The sequence below is a fragment of the Phoenix dactylifera genome, chromosome 1 (assembly GCF_051530095.1).
Source record: "Phoenix dactylifera cultivar Ajwa chromosome 1, Ajwa_hap1_PhDact_Kaust_v1.1, whole genome shotgun sequence".
Classification (NCBI taxonomy): domain Eukaryota; kingdom Viridiplantae; phylum Streptophyta; class Magnoliopsida; order Arecales; family Arecaceae; genus Phoenix; species Phoenix dactylifera.
In genome coordinates, this window is record NC_143190.1 from 12,531,474 (window position 1) to 12,555,265 (window position 23,792).

General features: G+C 37.3%; 2 protein-coding genes across 5 annotated transcripts in view; one reads left to right on the forward strand and one right to left on the reverse strand.

The window, feature by feature from the left end:
• LOC103720100 (inositol hexakisphosphate and diphosphoinositol-pentakisphosphate kinase VIP2-like) overlaps positions 1 to 23,792 on the forward strand; it is a 56,870-nt gene that overhangs the window by 11,951 nt on the left and 21,127 nt on the right. For all 4 annotated transcript variants that reach the window (XM_008809649.6, XM_008809651.6, XM_088720926.2 and 1 more), the window contains exons 9-19: positions 835 to 927; positions 2,255 to 2,329; positions 4,239 to 4,324; positions 4,481 to 4,687; positions 4,771 to 4,870; positions 4,972 to 5,042; positions 5,845 to 5,926; positions 15,896 to 16,054; positions 16,359 to 16,401; positions 23,355 to 23,437; positions 23,667 to 23,729. In XM_008809649.6, the coding sequence (XP_008807871.3) occupies positions 835 to 927; positions 2,255 to 2,329; positions 4,239 to 4,324; positions 4,481 to 4,687; positions 4,771 to 4,870; positions 4,972 to 5,042; positions 5,845 to 5,926; positions 15,896 to 16,054; positions 16,359 to 16,401; positions 23,355 to 23,437; positions 23,667 to 23,729 (1,062 nt within the window). The remainder of the gene's footprint in view (positions 1 to 834; positions 928 to 2,254; positions 2,330 to 4,238; positions 4,325 to 4,480; positions 4,688 to 4,770; positions 4,871 to 4,971; positions 5,043 to 5,844; positions 5,927 to 15,895; positions 16,055 to 16,358; positions 16,402 to 23,354; positions 23,438 to 23,666; positions 23,730 to 23,792) is intronic.
• Positions 10,790 to 11,765, reverse strand: LOC149768492 (uncharacterized). Its single transcript, XM_089927370.1, has 2 exons — positions 10,932 to 11,765; positions 10,790 to 10,824 (listed from the first exon to the last, which is right to left on the reverse strand). Exons 1-2 carry the CDS (start codon positions 11,758 to 11,760, stop codon positions 10,790 to 10,792), a joined length of 864 nt encoding a protein of 287 aa, XP_089783496.1. The 5' UTR covers positions 11,761 to 11,765.

The following is a 23,792-nucleotide window of genomic DNA, read 5'->3' on the forward strand; positions in this document are numbered from 1 at the left end:
ACCTGTATAATAGATTTGTTATTTTGTTGATCCCATCATTCAGAAAACTGTCTGGAGTGCAATTAACTCCTATATTATTATGGGCCATCCTCTGCTTGCATACTTGGGCCTCGTTTAGTTGTTTGCACTGGCTATCATAATTTAATATAGATAGGTCCCAGGCAAGGCAATCACCCAGTTGTTTGGGAGCACCAAGTTACTTTACAATCATTTACTTGGTATCTCCCACATAAATAGGCCCCAGGCAAGGCAATCACCCAGTTGTTTGGGAGCACCAAGTTACTTTACAATCATTTACTGCCTTGGCAAGAGCGTTGCATCCAAGTATCTGATAGTTTATTATTATAATTTAATATACATAATTTTTGGATCTAATTTTACTCTTTGTTCTATGACTTTTCCCATTTCTTAGTGTTAAATCAATTGACAGACTACGAATGAGATAGATGTGTAGGTAGACGTTTGAGGGAGAATTGCTAAAACACTTCAAAACTTTAGCCAGTGTGACAACATCCTGGTCTCTCCTTGCCTTCCTTTTTTCTTTCAGCTTCTTGAAAATCATGAATTCAGCCCGTCTTCCTCCATTCCTCTTCTTTTTTTTTTTTCGGTCTGTGTTAAGTTTCTGCTTTTGGTGCCAATAAAGGTTTTGATACTACCTTAATTATCCAATGGAATAGTTCACTATATTATAAGCTTTCCCATCACTGCTTCTTACAGTTTGATGTATTAGTTGTCTTTTGTTACTAACATAATTGTCCATGTGATATATTGTAGTGTCTCTTATTACTGAAAATGCTAAATATGCTAGAACTAAGATCTGTATGTCTACCATAGGTATATACTGTTGGTCCAGAATATGCACATGCTGAAGCACGGAAGTCTCCAGTTGTCGATGGTGTCGTTATGAGGAATCCTGATGGAAAAGAAGTAAGCATTCAATTATTCATTATCACTTAGACTAGCAATTTCTATTCTTTGGCTAGAGAAGTACGAGGCTGGATTTATCTGAAATCACGAAAATTGCTAGGTTACAGGTTATTCCTCAGATTATTTGAATCAGGCCTGCTAATTGTATTCACAGATGAATGTAGATTCTTATTGCAGGGGTAGTATATTTAGCACGAAACAACTCTATCCTTAATTATGTTCGTCAGTTTTACATAATGTGCTTGTAGCATATTTCATCTGATACACCTAGGTTCTGTTGTGCTAATTAGACTTTTTTGACAAGTTTTACTTTGCCATAGGCATTTCACATATAAGATTAGCAACTTGATGAAATTGCAAATAGATAAAATGACATCGGCAACTCAGTTAACATCCATTTTATTAATCACCTTTATTCTTGATGCATTCTATTAATAAACGACAATAAATCGGTTAGTAGCAGCAAAATTTGTACTGGGAACTAGGAAGTATAATGAAACTGTATTAATAGAGAGCAAAATGATCTTAATAGCTAGTTCCCCTCAATATTCGATTTTCGTGACAAATATCATCATGCAGTATTCAATTCTAACTGCCCAAAATCCAAATTGTGCTTTGCATTGATATATGGAATTAAAGCTGATTAGCTCTTTCACTCGGTGGTGTCGGCAAGCTTTTGATTGTAGTCTGGAACTCAACTTACCCATCAAGAAAGGAAACAAGGTCAGACAAAATAATAAAAAAGGCATCTATTTAAACTAATTAGCCGGTCTATATAAGCTATGACGCAAGAGAGATGCTTGCTGTAGGATCTTGAAGGCCAATTTTCAGGCAAAACAACCTTTTCATTTGTTGTGCAATTTTAATTCAATACAACTGAAACAACGTTGAATTTCTAATAGATATGAAAGAAATCTAGATGAAGAGGAAAGAAAGTAAAATATGATATAGGAACTCTACACATAAGAGTCAAAGCTTATGTACCAAAATGTAGCTCCTAATTTGTGTTTTCTTATTTATCTGGTTTGTTTAAACGCTAAATGGACAACCTTTTCCTTGAATCATTGATCTTTGTATGATGTCATTTAGGGAAAAACTATGCTGTCATAGATTAATGTAACCTCGATCATTTAGTTAATTGACCTCTCTGATTCCATATGCTGGTAGAACGTTCTTTTATTTATGCTAGCACTTGGATCTTTCACGTTTGCTATGAGGTTCTTGAGTTATAAACCTAATCTCTAATGCAGTTTGTCTTGATTTTCAAGATTTTTAAAAATTCCACGGAATTCATTTCCCTGTTTTATAAAACATATTTATTTTGCAGGTCAGGTACCCCGTACTATTGACTCCGACTGAGAAACAAATGGCAAGGGAAGTTTGTATTGCTTTTAGACAAGCGGTAAAATTATCCAGATATGAAGCTTCCATGTGCTTATTGTTCTTTTTAAATCGTATTGTGATGTTCTTTATGATGTTGCCTTGCAATGTATCTGTTTATAGGGTTTTAAATTTGTTATTTTATATTTTCTATGAAGTTGTGAATGATAAGTCCTTGCTCAGTGTTGGACTCTACAGAATGGTCCTTATGCCGTTTAACATATTTTGCAATATGTATACTTTTTAGTTTTTGCATTTTAACTTGCAAATGTTTATTATGTTTTTAAATTGTTCTTATTTTTCATGTTATTCAAAATTATAAAAGCTTGTTGAATATGACTAATTTTTATCACTATGATTTGGTGCAGTCTATATTTGTTCTCATAATTGACACTTTAGACAAAACTTAAGTCTCTTGTGGTCACCTGTCCGAGCAAGAATAGTTACGTGCTTTCACTTGAGCAATCCTAAACTGATTAGAATGTCACTATATATTAATGTAAAGGATTTCTAGATTTCCTCTTCCTTTTTTACTTTCACTATTATGTTGTGGTGAGTGGGCTTCAATATGAACTTATGAAGCTAGTTTTCTATCTTTTTAGAATTTGCATTTTCATCATTTAGTTGCAATTTCAAGTCCAACTTACTAACTTCTAAGCTCAAACTTAATTAATTTCAAACTGAACCTCAAACTATTGATGAATGATAGGTTTGAGGAATAACTTCTAAGCTCAAGCTCAAACTTATTTAATTTCAAACTGAACTCACCCTATTCATGAATGATTAGTTTGAGGAATTGTCAATAACTTGAAGTCCGTTCAATGCATGCATGCTTTGAAATTGATCCTTTGTGTAGGATCACTGATTTTGCATGATAGCATATCAAGGGGCCTTTGATGCTAAGCTGGGGAACAAGACCTACACAGGAATCACAGAATTTGGGAAAAGAAAATGATAGATGGAATAAGGTTCGCCGTACCGGTACCGAACCCCGTACCGATGCCGCACTAGTATAGGCATACCGAGTATCAGTACAGTACGGTATGCGGTACGCTAGGCGTATCAACATTGGCGTACCGATACCGATATCCATCGGTACGGGTACGGACGCCCGGTACCGACCGGTACAGCATACCATGGATGGAAGCATGGTTCGTCGTACTGATGCGTAGTGCCCTATGCTGAGCATATTCTACTGTACTGGTACTGAACCAAGACTCGCTACAGGGGGCATACCAACTTTCCGTACATTGAACCGACCCCTATATTGGTGTACGGTGTACCAATACTATACCAACATAGTACTGGTATAGGGTATGGTATCGAGATAGCAAACCTTGGATGGACGAGTTTTTTTTTCTTCTCTCAAGGACAAATTTTTACCTCTATTGATGGCTGTGGGTTCTGATTGTTTGATGATGTCTCTCATGGCTGTGAGTTCTGAGAGATGGGGGGTTCATGGTTGTTTGTTGGATGCATCATGATTGCTTGCAGTTAACCATTGATGGTTTGGCGTCTTTGGCCTGCCCTGGCTTCCAACCTAGACCACCCACCTAGGCTTAAAGTGCCCCCTTAGGTACATAATGGTTCAACGGTATGTTTGGGGCCATCAAAAGTGCACCCTCTCTGAACGCGAGCAACATTAAGGTCATGAAGGCTCATGGCGTGGCTCTTGGCTGTTGAAAATGCTATAGTATTTTGTCTATTGTTTGAAGGTAATATGTTGAAATTAAGGTATGTTAACTAATACATGCTCATATTGGAAAACATAGGGTCTCGCTAGTAACAAGAAAGAAGGTATATTAAATTGTTGCAATTGATTGAGAGTCAGTTAAATGCTGGATAGTTAAAGAAATCAATTTGAAGTGATTTACTTCCTCCACATGAATGCTAAGTGGCTATTTTCCATCACTCTTTACATGTTTTGGCAGGTCTGTGGCTTTGATCTCTTAAGGTGCGAAAGACGATCTTATGTATGTGATGTGAATGGATGGAGTTTTGTGAAGAATTCCCACAAGTAATTGTGTTTGCTGTCTTAAGTATTTTATTAACTGAATTTAATGTATAAATAAAATATATTATTTGAATAGTTTTTGTTATGATGATAATTTGCAACACTGTTTTGTAGTTTTTTTAATATCTGTATTTCTGAAGAAGTTTGTTCGTATGGTAGGTACTATGATGATGCAGCTTGTGTATTGAGGAAAATGTTTCTTGATGCAAAAGCTCCCCATCTTTCATCTACCATTCCTCCTAATCTTCCTTGGAAAGTTAATGAACCAATCCAATCTTCTGAGGGGCTAACACGCCAGGGAAGTGGAATTATTGGCACATTTGGGCAGTCAGAGGAGCTCCGTTGTGTTATTGCTGTTATTCGTCAGTAAGGGCAGATTTCTCTTGCTTTATGGGATGGTTATTTTCATCTCTCATATCCTTTCTAATTTTTTGTCATAATTATCTTAGTGGTGATCGGACACCAAAGCAGAAGGTGAAGTTGAAAGTTACGGAAGAGAAACTACTAAATTTAATGTTGAAGTACAATGGAGGAAGGCCAAGAGCTGAGGTGTTTCTTGCCTCCAAATTTGAAATCAGTTTTGGAGAATAAATGGGCTGGTGCTTATGAAGACTTTTAAATGATCTTGTTGTGCATTAACTTTGCTGCAGACAAAGCTGAAAAGTGCCGTTCAGTTACAAGATCTGCTAGATGCTACACGAATGCTGGTTCCACGTTCTAAGTACGTTTTCAAATTTAGAAATTCCTACTTAGATATGCACACTCTAGTTTGTTCTTTAATAGTTGTAAAGTTAATGAGTTGATTGTAACCAGCTGTGACCACCTAGTGCTTAAAGCCCCAAAGAATATATTTCATGTTTGTTTATTGAGGTCATATCCTTACGGTATTTTGGTGAATGTTCAATCAGCTTGATAATGGACAAGCATTTGCCATTTGCTGGCAGTTTTTAAAAAAATTATGTTAGCTGCTATTATTATTTGCTCATTTCTTTCATGGCGCCTTTTAGAGCTATGATTATTTTTTGGTCACCAGATTTTGATGGTAGAAGGCCTGGATGAGGATTATAATGATGTTTGCAACCATATGCAATAGTTGTCACCTAGTACCTAAATCCCTAGTATTTGCATATACACCACATTACAGTTTGGAATGGATAAGGAATGGAGTAAATGCCACATAAACACATGGGCTTTTCATTTGATTAATATATCAGTGAACCTATCTCATAAGTTTTCAGATGAAAGAGATTTTGTGAAGAGGAATGGTGCTGTTTACTGTATTGTAGCAATATCCTATATGGTCATGGCACGCACTTTCTAATTTTCAATGTAGTCAGATTTGCATTTGAGTCTCTTGTAGATGCCACTCCTATAACATCACCATAGGGGTTGTATCTCTCATACAACAACTCAATTGAACAAATGTTCTCTCCCAAATCTATCAATAAAGAAAATCGCTTTGCTTTTTGTGACCCTATCCAGTTAATGATTTCCTTCTATATATGTAATTATCTATGCATTAGATCTGGTCGTGAAAGCGATAGTGATGCTGAGGACATCGAACATGCTGAAAAACTTCGTCAAGTCAAAGCGGTTCTTGAGGAGGTAAGTTTATTGGTATCAGAAATTGGTCTCATTTGATTTTAATTTTACATGCGGTCATGAATGCTAATTTTGTTGCTGCATTATCTCAATAACAGGATTTTGGCATCTTCAATTTGTTTTTGTGCATGGAACATTTTGCTTTAGCATGACCATTCAAGCAAGCAAATTTCAATAGACTTGTTTGCATGTATTTAATTGAAGTGTTCCAACTGTAACTGTAGCATTTTAAAGCAAGCAAAATTATTTCATGTCTTGAAAATGTATAAAAACTTGTGTTGATTGTAATTTTTATGTCTGCATATTTGAGCATCCAGTAGAGGACTTGCTAGCAGCTTTGGGTCCCTAGGAATCATTCTTACTTGTGGTCATGGTGTTGATGTGTGGAATATGCGAGGATTGATGCTCAGATAATATATTGTTTACATCTAAGAATAAATGCTTACCTTCCACCATGTAGACAAGTCCAGGCTTTATTTCTTTGTCCAGTTTTTAGTGTCAAATGAATCTTTTAGTTTCTTAAATTACAAATTCAATTTGGATTTGTTTACTACATTCTTTTGACTATAGTGTGAAGAGCTGACCCGTGGAAGGTTGGCCCATACCCGCCCTATACCTATCCAACCTGATTTTTGCTGTGCTCAGGCTATGGCCAGGTCTCAATTTTCAAACATGATAGCCATTTTCTAGACTGACTTAGCTTGGCTTAGCCTAGCCCCAAAACATTGCATATTATATAGATATAATTTTATCTATAAAATAATGTTATATATTTTTTATAAGGGGTGGGAGGGCTCAAAGTCCCTCCAATCATAGCCGATGCAACACTGCTCCCCCTCCTTTTACTCTCTATGGGATTGGCTTCTCTCTCTCTCTCTCACTCTCTCGCCACCCTCTCTTGCTTCCCCTCGGCCCTAGTTGGCCTTGCCATCCTCTCTCTCCCTCCCTCCTTCCTTGACAGCCTCCTCTCTCTTGCCTTCCATCCTCGCCCTGCTCCTTATCTATGAAAGCCTTAAACATATATGAATAATCCAAATATCATATATAAAGCAACAGAAATAGGAACGTATACCTCCTGCCATAGTCTTTTGTCTTTTAAGCTCCAGCGTTGAAGTCCTGATCAAGATAACTCGGCAAGAAACACTTTAGTGAGAAAAGGGACTTCTAGTCTTTTCCTAACCTTATGGGACGTACTGATGGATGTACACATGCCCCTTTTATAGGCAAGACCAGGGACCCTTGATTCTCTATTGTAATAAATATTAGCATTCAATCCATTACAGAATACTAACAGACACGGTACAGATACATTGATTTTGGTTAACTCCACAACTACCTCATAATGATGTTTATCCAACTCTTCAGTTTATCAAGAAAGGTGTACATGAATGTGGTGTGGGGCCACCTTAAGGAAAAAATATCAATTAAAGTTTACATTTTCTCCCACTTGGCCCATGTGACACATTCAAACCGTATAGAATTGGCAACTTTAGTATGGCCAAATTTTATACATCATTTATTGTGGATACTCCCACTAACTCAAGAAACATCATACACGAACCATGGCAGTAAGGCTCTATTTATTGAAACCGTCCCTTCCATGTGCTACGATGTACTCTACCTCTTAAGTAGTGCTTTATGAGAAAACTTTATGAAAGACTAGCAAGTCACTCGGGTCCAACTTTATCATCTCGATGGATAAATGAATTCACAAACTTTATTACGCAATACTCAAACTGAATTCATTGATAATATTTATGAAACAAGAAAGTCCAATGAGAGAACTAAATGCATATGCCCATAGAATCCACATGACCCTTAAACTGTTTAACCGGTAAACCTTTTGTCATTGGATCTGCAATCATCAAGTCTGTAGTGGTGTGGTGAATAGATACCATACTACTCTTGATGTTCTCTCTCATACTGAGATGCTTTATGTTGATGTGTTTACTCCGGCTGCCACTTTTATTGTTTTTCGAAAAGAACACCGCAGCACTGTTATCACAGTATATTCTGATCGGTCTCTCTATAAAATCGACAACCTTGGGACCGCTTGTGAAATTCTTCAACCATAAGGCCTGGGTAGTTGCCTCATAACAGGCAATGAATTTTGCCTCCATAGTAGACGTAGCAACAATGGTCTGCTTAGTACTCCAAGATATAGCTCCTCCAGCAAGAAGGAAGATATATCCCAAAGTTGACTTTCTGGAGTCTGCACAACCGGCAAAATCCGAATATGAATAATCAACTACATCCAACATGTCGGTATGCCTGAAAGTCAGTCTGTAGTTCTTGGTGCTTTGCAAATACCTTATAACCATCTTTGTAGCTACCCAATGTAGGAAACTGGGATTACTTTGGAAGCGCCCGAGTATACCAATAGCCAAGCATATGTCGGGTCTAGTATAGATCTAAGCATACATCAAGCTTCCGACCGCAAATGCATATGGGATATCTTTCATATGCTCTTGTTCCAATGAATTTTGGGGTGACTGATCCTTAGAAAATTTATCCCTTTTGATTATGGGAGCTATAGAGGGCCTACAATTCTGCATACCAAATCTCTCCAAAACTTTTTCAATGTAGGCCTTTTGAGACAGTCCTAAAGTTCTTTGTTTCTTGTCTTTGTGAATCTCTATGCCGATGACATAAGAGGCTTCACCCATATCTTTCATTTCAAAGTGTTGGGACTTGGGAGAGAAACTGTTTGGTCTCATGTAGCAAACCCAAATCACTGCTAGTAAGAAGAATATTATCTACATATAGGATTAAGAAAATGAATTTTCTTCCACTTGCCTTAAGGTATATACATTGATCGACAAGGTTCTCGACGAAACCAAATTAAGAGATTACCTTGTAAAACTTTAAATACCATTGTCGGAAAGCTTGTTTGAATCCATAGATAGATTTTTTTAACTTGCATACTTTCGGATTGTTACTGTTAAAACCTTTAGGTTGACACGTAGTCACGTACACTTCTTCCTCAAGATCCCCATTAAGAAAAGCTGTTTCACGTCCATTTGATGTAGCTCGAGATCAAAATGAGCTACCAAAGCCATGATAATTCTTAATGAATCCTTCTTAGAAACTGGAGAGAAGGTTTCATGATAGTTGATGCCTTCTTTTCGAGTAAAACCCCTAGCCACAAGTCGGGCCTTATTCGATATTTCCTGAGGAATTCCTTTTGGTTTTAAAAATCCATTTGCAACTAATAGCAATTGCATCCTCAGGTAAGTCAACGAGATCCCAGACTTGATTTTTGGCCATTGATTCTAACTCATCCTTCATGGCATCTAACTAGAGAGTGGAATGCTCTCCATTCACAGCTTATGAAAATGTAGTAGGATCATCCTTAGGTCCGACATCAGAATCAGACTCAGTGAGGTATACAATATAGTCATCGGGAATGGCATGTCTCCTTATTCTTGAGGATCTCCTTAAAGCCATGCTTCCGCCTTCCCGAGGTAACTCGGTCGGCTCAGACTGCACTGGCTCAATAACCACAGTTTGAACCTCTTCCTGATGAACATGTTGTTCGGTTGTACCTCAATATTCCTTACCACAACCGAAGGTCCTCCAACTGGAGAAAGTAGATCCTGTTCGAGTGTTTCCTCAAATTCAATCCGACGAGGATCAACACTCCCACTAGGCTCAATATCCTCAAGAAATCTGACATTTATTGACTCAACAATTTTAGGGCTATGAGATGGACAGTAAAATTTGTATTCTTTGGGCTTAACTGGATAGCCAATGAAAAAACTGCTGGTTGTTCTTGAATCCAACTTCTTTATGTGAGGATTATAAATTCTTACTTCAGCTGGACAACCCCATACGTGTACATGATTTAGACTAGGCTTTCATTCTTTCCATAATTCAAAAGGCATTTTGGGAACAACCTTAGATGGAACCCTATTTAAAATGTACACTACAATTTTAAGAGCTTCACTCCACAAGGACAGGGTGGACTAGAGTTACTAATCATGCTTCTTACCATATCCATGAGCGTACAATTTCTTCTTTCAGCAACATTATTTTGTTGTGGTGTGCCAGGCATAGTGTATTGAGTAACTATACCCTCACCTTCAAGGAATTTCGCAAATGGTCCCTTCATTTGTCCCTTTTCTATGTACCTTCCATAATATTTCCCTCCTTTATCAGATCTTACGATCTTGATTTTCCTTTCACTTTGATTCTCTACTTCTGCCTTATAAGACTTAAAAAGCATCAAGTGCCTTAGCCTTCTCATTCAGAAGATAGAGATACATGTACCTTGAATGATCATCTATGAATGAGATAAAATACCTCTGACCATTCAAGCAACGAGTAGAAAAAGGTCCATAGATATCTGTGTATGATTTCTAGATTTTCTTTGCTCTTTCTTGAATCTTTAGAGGACTTAGTGGTCTGCTTACCCTTTATGCAGTCCACACAACTTTTGAGATCAGTGAAATCAACAGTCGGTAAGACTCCTCTCAGTAACCTCTTCATTCTTTCTACAGAGATGTATCCCAATCTCTTATGCCATAGTAGAGAAGAACTTTCGTTCAAAAGGTTTCTTTTAACACCAACTGTATGTTGGGACTTATAGTTTTGCTCAAAGTCGGAATCTAAATTTATTTTAAATAAATTATCAATCATTGAACTAGAACCAATAGGAATTTTATCAAGAAAAATAGTCATTTCATTTTCAAATAAAAACCCATATCCTTTTACAACCAATTGGGAAATAGAAACCAAGTTTCTACTAAAATCTGGTATGTAAAAGACATTGTTTAAATCTAAAACAAATCCCGATTTCAAAACTATCCGAAAAGACCCAACCGCCACAACTCGTGAACGACCTTTGATTCCAGAGAAACCCATTGTTCACTTGTTGTTGGCTTCCTTTGATTGAGAAATCCCTGCAAAGTATTTACAATATGGATTGAAGAGCCGAAGTCAACCCACCATGAATTTTCAGGAGCATTAGTGAAATATGATTCATGACACCCAAGAGAGATAGATATACCTTTCCTTTCGAGCCACTTTTGGTACTTTAGGCAGTTTTTCTTGACATGACCCTTTCTTTTGCAGTAAAAATAGTCAACCTTATTGTCATCAAATTTTAGTGGCGCCTTGTGTTCTTTCTTTTGGCCATTCCTGCCTTTCTTTGTCTTTCCTTTATCACGAACAACCATGTGAGCCTTTTCAGGTTGATCGTGCTTCATCCTTTCCTCTTCCTGAACACACATGGCTAGTAATTCATTGATTGACCATTCTTCCTTATCTGTGTTATAGGAAATCTTGAAAGGTCCATACTCGGACGGGAGAGAGTTCAGGATGAAGTGAACCAAGAATGACTCAGACATATCTATCTTTAGAGACTTAAGCTGAGCAGCTAAGTCCCTCATCTCCATAATGTGCTCGCGCACGCCCTTCGAATTGTCATAAGTTTTGGCTGCGAGCTTCTTGATCAAAGTACTCGCCAAGGTTTTATCCGATCGAGAAAATTGCTCTTCAACGGCCTTCATAAAAGCTTTGAGAGTGGTACAGTCACTGATAGCACCCCTTATGCTTCTACTAACTCGAGATTTAACGAGTAGTAGTCCCAAGCAATTCCTTTTCTCCCACAATTGGTACTTTTCAGTGACACTAGACGCATCCGTATTTGTGGGGACGGGTGGAGGGTCCTCACGAAGTGCCAGATCAAGATCTCTATACCCCAAGGTAAACTCAACAGCATCCTTCCAGTCAAAAAAGTTGTGATTATCAAGCATTGGAATGTATCCACCATTTTCGATAAAAGATTTTGGTACAATTGCAGTAACCAAGGAAAATATCTTTAGTATATGAGACATTTTCTTAAAGCAAATTCTCACCTACTTGTGGGCAAAGGTTGCAACAGCATGGATTTACTTTACTTTATTAATGGGACAAATAATTTAAAACATCAACGAATAAAGATATCCACATCTGTGGGCAAAAGGATAAATTACCGTCAATGCTCTTAAATCCATTTTTCCATTCTAATTAAATCACAGGAAACTAATAAATTCCCTATGGGGACAAAATATTAATAACCGTGACCCAATCACAATTCAATACCGGATCCTTATGATGTTCAATCTAGATGTGATTTTCCAAAACTATTAGGGCGCTGTGGCTGGACCCCTAATAATAATAGTAAAACACTACTTCATGGTATTTACAAAATAATTGCTTAAAAACCTTTGCAATAATCGAGAAGACCCTCTGGGGTCTGGGCAGTAGAGCACTTTCATTCCGACTTCCATAAAACGAAAAGCCCGGCCAACCAAAAAATTAATCCTGACTTCATAGCACAGGTCCGAGAATGACAATAAAGTCACCAACCAATAAGAACAACAGATTCACAAAGTTAAGCAAAAACATTGTTTGCCGCAAACACGGTTAATTTTGAGCAAATAACCCATTGAATTCCAGCAACCGAAATTCCAGTCGGCTTTAGAAACAAGCCCAGGATCCATAATGGAAGTTTAAACACAAAGAAGAATTCGTGCGGCAAGAACAGAAAATACAGTTGCAAATTATCCCATCTTCACCAATTGAAAGTCCACTTTGGGATTCAATAGAAATGCAAAAATAACCCATTCAGATACATGCATACACTTGGATTTTAGGAACAAGAAAATCCAAAGTATGTCCGAGCAAAACCCAGAAAACCATTTACCTTTCATGCTTCCAGCCAAGAGAAATCAAGCCAAAACCGTGAGAAACCCAATAGCATTCTTGCTGTGAGAGAGTTACAGCTTTAAACAAGGAAAAGAACGAAAATGGTGAAAGACAACCCAGAACGTGTTTTGAGAGGAAAGTTTCAAAAAAAAAAGGGGCGTTGTCTTTCACCGGTAACTTGGCTTTTGGGTTTAAATGATTTTCTCGAGTAGTAAAATTAATCTCGAGATAAAATAAAAGACAATATTCATTTTATGCGTGTCAACAAGATATGATCCTAGGATATTAAAAATGCATAGAGCAAATCTCAAAAGTAACAAACACCAGACAAGGAGGCTTGCTCTGATACCAAATAAAAGCCTTAAACATATATAAATAATCCGATATCATATATAAAGTAGCGGAAGTAGGAACGTATACCTCCTGCCATAGTGAATGTCTTTTGTTTTTTAAGCTCCAGCGTTGAAGTCCCGATCAAGATAACTCGGCAAGAAACACTTTAGTGAGAAAAGGGACTTCTAGTCTTTTTCTAACCTTATGGGACGTACTGATGGATGTACACAAGCCCTTTTTATAGGCAAGACCAAGGACCCTTGATTCTCTATTGTAATAAACATTAGCATTCAGTCCATCACAGAATACTAACAGACACTGTACGGATACGTTGATTTCGGTTAACTCCATAACTACCTCATAATGATGTTTATTCAACTCTTCAGTTTATCAAGAAAGCTGTGCATGAATGTAGTGTGGGGCTACCTTAAAGGATAATTATCAATTAAAGTTTACAATCTCTTCTCTCTTTATGTTTCTAGTCTAGTCCATTCGGGGCGGGCCAGGGCACTAGTATTATCCATTGGGTTGGGCTCTTCTCCATATTTAGGCCCGAGATTGGCCATTTTTAGGCTCGAAGTCTGACAATTTAGCCTGGTATTAGACTGTGGCCCTGTCTTGGCAAATGCTTAGGTTTACGAAGGAGCACGATCTACTAGTTTCTTCGTGATTTCAAGGGCATGATCATGACTCGAAAATGTTGCTTTTACATTTTCTTTTTCTGAATATTCCCATAGACTTGATAGCTCGGTTGCATTTTGTGCTGAGAAGCATCAAGATAATTTGATTTTATATGGGCAAGCCAATTTAGCCTTAATTTTGTGTGATAGCTACTAGGCAGCCATTTTTGTTTAGATCTAATCTATATGACGTGCATCAGACTATTGGTATAATGCAGATGCTCACGTTGTGCTGGTGGATGTTCATATAACTTATCCTACTTGCGAGGCTAACAAATGGTCCACCTTCTTATTTTTATTTTTGTGTCGGGATAGAGGCACAAAGGCATGGTTCGCCGTACTGGCCTGAACCAGGCAGTATGGAGCATTATCATACTGTATCGGTATCCTGTATGGGCGATGTACCAACACTCGATATGTCAAAAAGATTCTATACTGTACCATACCAACACAGTGCCAGTGTGGTACCAGTATGGGGTCCGGTACTGATATGGCGAATCTTGCACAAAGGTGTTCATTCAATGAGAGAGGAGTATCGGTGCAGCCTTTCAAAAAAAGGCTACATCATATATCTAAATTTAGCTTTTTAGATGACAAGATGAACATCTGCATACACCCAATTTTATTTTTACATAGTACCTATTTGGTGGTTTTTTCCCTCCTCAAGAAGAGAACCAAATATTTTACTCCATTTTTGCAGCACCCTTGGAGTTCTTTTTATTTGAGTCCTCAATTGAAGAAATTAGTGTTGATGCCATTTTTGTGGTAATATATGTGGAGGCCCACATATGATGTATGTAATATGTACACATGGTAAGATTCCAGACAGCCTAGTGTTGTCAAAGGCACTATGGGCACTTGCCTATGAATCCAGGCAAGGCGAGGAAACCTCATAGTGCTTCAACAGTCTTTATGTTTGGTAGACTTACTGAGGTGAGCGCCTAGGAGGCTACGATGAAGTGAGAGGCATTCAGGCAAGCGCCTTTCCAATGTTTGGCACTATTCTTCTGGTCCCCTTTTTGCCAATTCTTTTAGAGACTGCTGGTTTTACTTTGAGGGGCATTTTGGTCTGTTGGGCTCTTTTTAAATAAGGGATTTATAGGATGTGAAACAATTTATTTTTTTGTTTAAGTTTTGTTTAGAAACATCAAACATGTTTTATGAAGTGATAATTCGATCATATTTGAACTTTGAAGCTGCTTTAGGATGTCTACTAGTTTATTTTTTTCTGACTCTTGCCTAGAAACATGTTCACAGAAGTGGTATTTTGATGTGATGTTTTGAAAGATGTGAATATGATATCTAATGTTCAAGATGATTGTGATTTAGAATGTTGAAACTTGAATGGATGATTGTATGATCAATGGTGCTTATATTGTTTTTAGATATAAATAAAACCTATTTCTAATGTATCTGTAGAACTTTTCATAAATTAATGCCATGCTTTTTCAGGCTATGCCTTTTTGGTGCCTAGCACTTTTGGCATTTTTTTTTTTTTTTTTGTGGGGGGTGGGGGTGGTGGTGGTGGTTGTTGTCGGCTTAAGGGCGCTTTTGGCTTTTTGACAGCCTCGTCCAGCCTGACCTAGAATCAATCGGAGCTAGCTTTGGAACTATGTTCTATGTATGGGTCCAGCCCGTCCATTTTATGAGTTTTTTTTAAAATTTTCGGTGTGGTCTGAATCAGATCCAAGTTTTATGGATTAGACCCAGTTTTCAGATTCCTGCTCTTGCATTCATTTGGTCTTATTGGCTTTGCTCATGTTGATGCCGTAATGCTATGTCTGTAGTCAATGAAGCCCAATAATATTTAGGTGTAGTTTTTGAATATAGCCAGCTGCCAACCCATGCTTCCAGATTTCATGTCCATGTCAGGCCTTAATTTGGTGGGGTTCATGTCAGACCTGTATCTGTGCAAGTTACTTGCTCTAAAGGACTGATTGACGAGTCTCTTTATGCATTGTACAAATGAAATGACATCAAATTAAGGCTAGAATGTAACTGATCTTGGTCGATCAACTGACATTGCACTCTTGTCAGCTACACTGGAGAAACTACCAAATGTTCTCGTATAAAAGTCTATTGGAAAAATAGTTCTACATAATGTTATTTTGCTTAGCTATTGGCTCTTTCTCTGCTTGATTTTGTACTTCTGGGCATTGATCCTAAATTTTCTTTTTATCTTTTAGCAGAAAAAGTGTTGGAGAAATTTTCTAGGCTAACAATTATAAATAAATGTATTTATATGTGATACCACGGTGTTGGTGCCCAGGGTGGATATTTCTCAGGTATTTATCGAAAAGTGCAATTGAAGCCACTAAAATGGGTTAAGGTTCCAAAGAGTAACGGTGATGGTGAAGAAGAACGCCCTATTGAAGCTTTAATGGTCCTTAAATATGGTGGTGTTCTTACTCATGCTGGTAGAAAGCAGGTAATTTCTTTTAGGTTTCTGTCTTTTCGCATTTCCCTCATGAGTTCTGGCCTTGAATCCTAACTCAATTGCTCAATGGAGCAGCTAAAAATGACCTATATACAAAACTGTCTTGACTGCAGTATATGGTTCTTTTCTAGCTGTGCCAGTAAGTTGCACTTCAGTGAGAGGTGATAGGATGTCAAAACTCTGAGGATTTCTTTTTTAATTCCAAACCCTTGTACAAAGTAAACATTACGTGAGTCTGTTTTCATGAATATTCATGATTTTATGTAAGCCATTTCACTCTTGATTTTTGAATCAGGCAGAAGAGCTGGGAAGATATTTCAGAAATAACATGTATCCAGGTTATATATCTTGAAGCTATATCCTATTTCCTTTTGATAAAAAATGTACTTTTTGTACTTATCTCGTTATTATGAAATAATCTGATCTATTTAATCGTAAGTCACTCTCCTAATGAGCTGCCCCTTGCTATCCTTTGTTCTTTGTGTTATTAGCTGCATGCATCTCAATTTTTCAGAGCATAGAAGTTTGGTCTCAGATCAGTTGAGCCTTTAAGGCTAGCGAAAATAGTTTATGCTGGAGTCCCTTGATTAGATTATATTTTGTGCCATGCAATGGAACCTTAAGTCTTTCCCACTAAATTTGAGGGTGCATATTTACAGGGGTGCATTTTAAAATAAAGAAATAGAGTTTAGTGCAAACATATGACTTGGATGACTTGAAATATCTGTTTCACAATGTTTGCAACGTCCATACCCATTTCACTAATAATTCTCCTTGTCCAAACATCAATTTCATGGAACTCTGATTTTCTAGCAAATAAGTAGAGCACATATGTACAGTCTTGATGCTATAAACTAGAGCTGATCCTTTGCTTGTGTGAAGCTGACGATAATGTCATTCTCTAGTGGCTCTGATGGTGATGATGACATGTACTTATCCTAGTTTAGTAATTCAAATTCAATAACAGTAACAGTGATTAGAATTAAAACACAATGCATACATCTATTACATAAGGTCGGTGTGAGGGGCCCGTTGCAGCCTGTAGCTGCAAATTAGAGTTATTAATTTTTAGAATTATTTTCCAAGTCATTTACCTATGCGGGGAATGTACGTGATCAAGTTATGCAGGCGCATGGTCGAACTTCTCATGCAGGGTCCAAAACATAAGGGAGCTCTATTCAGTAAGAAGATTATGGTCTTTTCGGCCTGTAAGCAGCCACCATAAGTTAAAATATATTGAAAAGTGGACTGCATGAATTGATTTTTACTGATGTGGCCTCTCCTTTTTTTCCTCGCTCTCCATCAACATTTGAAATATCAAGTAACAAACCCATACCGACTTGGGGGGGGGGGGTCGAGTAACAAACCCATACTGCCATATCACATGCCATATTGACAAAGTCTATGGATTAATATGCTTTTGAATAGCTATACAAGCTGCTACAACCTATTCTGGCCTTCAAAATTATTTCTTTTCTAGTTTCTTATGTTTTATCGTATTCATGCTATTTTTGCAACATATTTGTTAAGAGTATTGACTCAACTACCCTAGACATCAATGTATGTTGAAGTTTTTGAAGTGGTACATAAAGTTAACAATAATCATATTTATCCTGAATTTTGCTAATTGGTCATAATCTACAATCCATGATCGGTGGAACCGTCCCGAATCGCCCGTTTCGGAGTTTCTTGAGCCATACGGGCGGCGGACCGGGAAGGATTCCGCCAAGCAAACCGAGACGCCGTTGCCAGAGGAGGAGAAGGAAAAAGAGAACGCGGAGGAGGGAGGGAGAGGAAGAGAGGCCGGCTCAGGGCCGGCTGGCGGAGGCTAGGGAGCCTTCGCGCAGAGGAGGCGGAGGCCGGGGGACGCGGAGGCGGTACTCCCTCCGGGCCCCTTTTATTTTTGCAGATTTAAGTTGAAGTCGACAAACCCATTGCTGACTTTACTTATTTTTTTTTAAATATTTTTTTTAATTTCACAATATTTAAGGAAAGTCTGCAAATGATTTGTGAACTTCACTTAAAAATTACAAAATTTTTTAGCGGTCGGACCCCTGTTTCAAACGAAACAGGGAGCTAGCTGCAGCCTTCACCTCTTGCTCGGGTGCTGGCCTCTCTGCCTTCTGCTCGGGTGTCGGCCTCCGCTGGCTCTCCGTCGGCCTCCTTCTCTCCCCCTTCTCTCTCTTTCATTTCCTCTCTCCCGTTCGCTCTTCCCTGCCTCCTCTGCTGTGTCGATACAGGCCCGGCACGACACGACGCGAACCCGTACCGACTCGTGCTGTCGAGCAATCGGTACGGTGTTCGGTAATGACAGCAGACTGTGCTACAATCATTACAAAACAATTTGATCAGTTCATATCAAATAAAAACTATTATATTTTTTTTCTAAATTTTCAGTATATATGATCAAAAAAGCAAATTGTATATGAAAAAGGATGACATCTTGTAAAAGCGTTATATCTTCAATTTTATACTATATTTGATTTATGTAAATTTCTTAATAATAGTAAATTACAAGAATCTATAGATTTAGTAAATCAAAATTTGTTTATATTATTACAATCCTTTAGTCTTGCAAAAACGTGTTAGCTCCTAAAGAAATATCATTCAATTTTCTAGACCATGGAGTTTCTTAATAATTATCAAAATCAGTTTTTCTAAATATATTGTTATAATCTAATTTTTGTCAATAAATTCCTAATTTTTTCAGTCCTAGATCCTTTTTTAGATTGTCATATATGTTTAGTTAAGAAATTGATATTTATATTAATTTTGGTAGTTAAGCTTTCAATTGTCTAAAATTTCTTAACCAATGAAGCCTAGTCTTAGATCTTGGTGGGACGTCTCATGGGACACCGGGAGGGTACCATCCCGAGTATTGGGGCAAGACTGTCCTGCCATTGTCCTAATGTCCCTATTGGCATGTCTTGTGAATTCTGCCCAAGTGTTGAGATGGGGCGAGATGGTGGTGCGTCTCATTCCATGGACAAATCAGGACAGCCCCACCCCATGAGATTTAAAATCCTTTTAAATAAAGATGTAAATTAGTCTTAAATGTAATTAAATATTTAAAATTTAACTAGCCATCTAATCATTATAGTAATTGTATAAATTTTGGGATATAATCAAGCCAAAATGTTAGTTAAATCTCCATCTCCACTCCCATGGAGTATTACTGCATGGTTTGGCATATTCTAGGATGTACTGGTTGAACTGGCCAACCGGGTTTGTACATACTAGGCAGTATGGGTCTGGTACACTTGCCTTTTCAAGCCTTGTTGTACATATCCTTCTTCCTTGTATTTTTGTTTTCGGCTCTTCTACCTTCTTTGTTTCGTTCTGATTATTAGACAACATGACCGACTATTCCGAGCCGTGAATTTGACTAGGTTGAGATCCACTCATCAAAAGAAAAGCTCAAATAAACCTGATTTGATATTTTTGATAAATAGCAGTCATAGAGCTGACTCCTATCATTTGTAACATAGCTTGATGGATCGACATTTATTTTGTTGAAAGATTTGGCTTATAATGGATTTACTTATTCTCTTGACATATTTTGATTCCTAGAATCACAAGCGAATTTTTTTCCTGTTAAGCATTTAATAAGTTGGTTTCAACTTTAGCTCAATTTTTTGTTTTTCATACTTGTATCTTACTATGTTTATTTACATCATCACCGGGGCCATCCAGCCTTATCCCAGCTACTTGTTGTCAGCCCTACGTATCCTCCTTTTCAAAGTATTCCTATTTAATGCCACGTTGGTAATATTTCAAGCTTGCCCATGTCTTTCCTCGAAACATCCATCCCATGTCACCTTAGGTTTTCCTCCTCTTCTACAATCTTCAAAACAAATTAAATACCTTTTATCATATGTATATATACATGCAATATATAAAAACAAGCACACAGCCCTTCTTCTTTTGTTTAAATTTTGTTTATTTTTATTGACACATGTTGCTTGTTGCTAGGCAACAGTTGTCTTTGTTGACCTGGTCTTGAAAATTATATTTAGATTTCAAGTCAAAATTTCAGGTGGCTCAAATAGCTTTAGATTGTAACAAGATTGGTTGGGTTTGATTTAGTCTAGTATGACTAAAATGACTTGGCAACTCAAAAGAACTTGCACGAATCATTCTGTTAGAGTTTAATGTATTCACTTATCTAGGTTCATTTTTCTTTTTAATTTCGATAAGCCAAGAGGAGTTTAAAACTCTGTATTCGTCGCCATAATTTTTTTCATTGAAGTAATTTTCTTATATATCTATGCTGGTAATATAACCTTACTGACAATAAGAAATGCCTTGCATGGTGATATAAAATCATAAGTTGTATGATTTGGTGGCCCTTATGCTATCTTACCAATTTGAACATCTAGATTTTACACATACGGAAGCAATGTTTTTTCAGTCTTGGTAGTGGATGTCGTACCTGTAACTTACCGATATGAGTCAAGTTGTTTGTAATAAGCCGTCGTACCAACATATGCTACATTTTTGGAGTTGAGACTGCTGTGGCACCATGTGTCGGTATGAGGGTGTACCAAGCACCTATACCATGCTAGCAGCATACTGGATAGGGATGGTATTCTCCATACAGCCAGTACAGGTTGGTACTGCAAACCCTGTAAGCAGTTTTAAGAAAGTGCTTTACCCTCATAGTTAGGACTAATTTTGGGTGGCAATTTACTGGATTGGCTTGATTTACTCTAATTTCATGTCTAAAGAATTCTTGTTTCGAGCGTCTGGAGTTGGCACAACCATATATCATGGCGTACATAAACTTGGACTGATAATTGTTGCTATATTCTAGGCTTGGACTGAGCTCAAGTAGACCTCATTCCGAACAGGTCCAATCAATTGACGCTATGAAAAAAGAAAATTGTGGGATGATGTGAACAAGATCTATGCCTACTTGGAGAAAAGAGTTAATGAATGTGATAGTAAAAATTACTCTCTTCTCTTCAAGGTATCCAGCAAGACAAAAGAGAGGAATGCTGAGTACCCTCTAGGCATCCATCAAGAAAACTAGACGAAGGGATAATCAGAAGAAACCTATCTTTTGGAATGATCAACCTAGTGTCTAATAGTGGAGGTTTCCATGCACTTAATTCCAGATCAACCCAAGACCACTGAAGATTTTAGATAGAACAAATATGAAGCTTAATTCCTGGAAATATGCTACCTGTGGAATGCATGTTGGCATTGTTGGGACATGAATCCTTGGTTCTAGTATTTTGCAAATTCTTTTCTATATTCACATAACTGCTCATGAGCTTCCAATATGGAAGCTTTGTTCCACAATTTGACTTTTGGTGAGTCCATTTAGAAACTCCTTACCTCGTTATGGTCCAAATATCATGCTGTTGTGGCTGGCATGGTAGACACATTGTTTCATATGGTGTCGACACTTAGCTTGCACCTGCATAATAAAATAAACAATTCTATTAAAAAATTTGCAAACAATATTCTTGGATATAGATAGAGAAATTATTATTTAGGATATGCATGTACGAGATTGGACTTATTTCTGATTGTCAGATATATGGGATGACAAAATATCTGAAGAATAAATGTAAAACATCCTTAAGTGTGCTAGTATGATGGCATGGACGTAGAACACCAATTGACTTGTATTTAATCACCTCGAAGCTCCGAAGATTTGTTCCTAGAGGATATGAACCTACAATGCCTCTTACAACATAATTTCTTTGATTTCAATTTTCTATTTAAATTTAAAGAAAGAAAAATTGATTTTTTTAATATAAATATGAAAGATGAAAGAAATAATTCCTTTGAGGCAAAATTTTCTTTTTTTTCTCGAATAGCTCGGTTCGGGGCTTATTGACCCGTACGGAGTTGGCACTGGTAGAAAAACACCATTTAAGGTGGTATAGGTCACAAATCGGCCATTACCGACCCATATTGAGCTGAACTGTACCGTACCGCCTGGTGCCACTCAAAACCGGCATGCATACTGTACCATACCATCATGTACCAATCGTACCAGCTGGTTTCAGATGGTACATAATAAAAAGTGAAAAAAAGAGCTCCGGAGTTCTCCGTATAGGGTGTGCAGCGTACCATACTGTATGAACTAGTAACATATAGGTACTGACAATGTTTACCATTTCGGCATTGGGTCCTGTACCGGTGCTACATTAGCACTGTCTGTACAGTATAATATGTAATTTTTTCGACATACGAGTATTAGTACACCACCTGTACCAGATACCAGTACCGAATCAGTACGGTAAGGTACGCTCCATACTGCCCGATTTGGGCCAGTACAGCAAGCCATGGGTATTGGCATGGTATCTGTTACTAAGATTGCAGATCTTGCTTTGAGTTGATGTGGAATGATACTAGTGTGCCATTATCCACCAGGTTTCAACTCGTAAATGAAAAATCCTAAAAAATAGATGAGCGCCTAGACCTTCTAGAAAAAAAAGGGAGAAGGATTTTGTGGGGCAGTGCTGATGTTTGTGTCCCTGCATATCAGCATGTATATCATGCTATTGGAGTACCCCTTATTATTGGCTCTGAGATCCCATAGTATGGGTGGGCACATGGCAATACAACATTGTCTAGCTAGTTTTGTGCTGATAACTTGTTGGTATGATGTGCATCATTGTTATTGTACAATAAACCTTAAACCAAGTGAAATGGCTCTATGGAAATTATCATACATCATCAGCTATTGGCAGGTCTCTCTCTCTCTCTCTCTCTGTTTTTCTTAAGAGCTTAGTTTTTCTTAGATATAATATTTAGTGCTTTTAGCTGTTTTTTATTATGTTTTTTATCCCTTTGTTTCTGATATACATGTAAGTTATTTTATTTGTTTGTATAACTTGATAACTTGCCTAGTTAACTAACCCAAGTCAAATAATTTGGAGTTGGTGTGCCGTGATTTGGTCATGAGTTTTCAACCTCGATTAGAAGCATTCTTTGAAGGATAAAGTGATTGAATTGAGATGGTTTACTCATATCTCAGAAAGGCATGTGTGGCTTCAGTGAGAGGGAACACTCCGATCCAGTTTAAGTTACAGTGGATAGGACTACAAATTGTAGTTAGGATCTAGGGAATAGGATCTGGAAATGCTTGTTGTGATATTTGATGCCATTTTATGCAAAAATAAATAGCAAAAAGGAAAGATTCATGTAGCTAGATCATTTTTTCTAAGCAAATTATGTTCACAATGATTATTTATAGTATACAAATTTGAATAAATTGCATACTGTATGGTTGTTAACTTGACTAATTTGTTCATAAAATTTCTTTGAATTTTAGGTGAAGGAACTGGCTTGCTTCGTCTTCATAGTACCTATCGACATGATTTAAAGATATACAGTTCAGATGAAGGCCGGGTTCAGGTACAACTACAGGATAGTTTGAAAGTATCAAATTTTCTGCTGATTTTTTTAACACTTTGCTTGTCATTGTTATCTGTGTTTTAGTTTTTCTTGTGTTTGTCAATATCATTTTTTGTTAATGATTTTCAAGGTCTTTGGAAAAGGTGAGTCCTGCTGTCATGCCATGCAATGCATAAGACTTTTTTTGAGAAGAAATATATAGTGCTTATCAAAACCAATTTTCTGGCAGATGTCTGCAGCAGCATTTGCCAAAGGGCTTCTTGATTTGGAGGGTCAGTTAACTCCAATTCTGGTTCGTTTTCAGTTTTTTTTTTTTTGTATTTTTCATTGTAAATTATTGATAATAGTTTATTAA

What these genes read in the sequence shown, in the direction of transcription:
- LOC149768492 (XM_089927370.1), bottom strand. Translation starts at nt 11,760, where the DNA reads ATGTCTCATATACTAAAGATATTTTCCTTGGTTACTGCAATTGTACCA. An exon ending in AAAGTGGCTCGAAAGGAAAG is followed by an intron (nt 10,825 to 10,931) that starts GTATATCTATCT and finishes AATACTTTGCAG; the next exon opens with GGATTTCTCAATCAAAGGAA.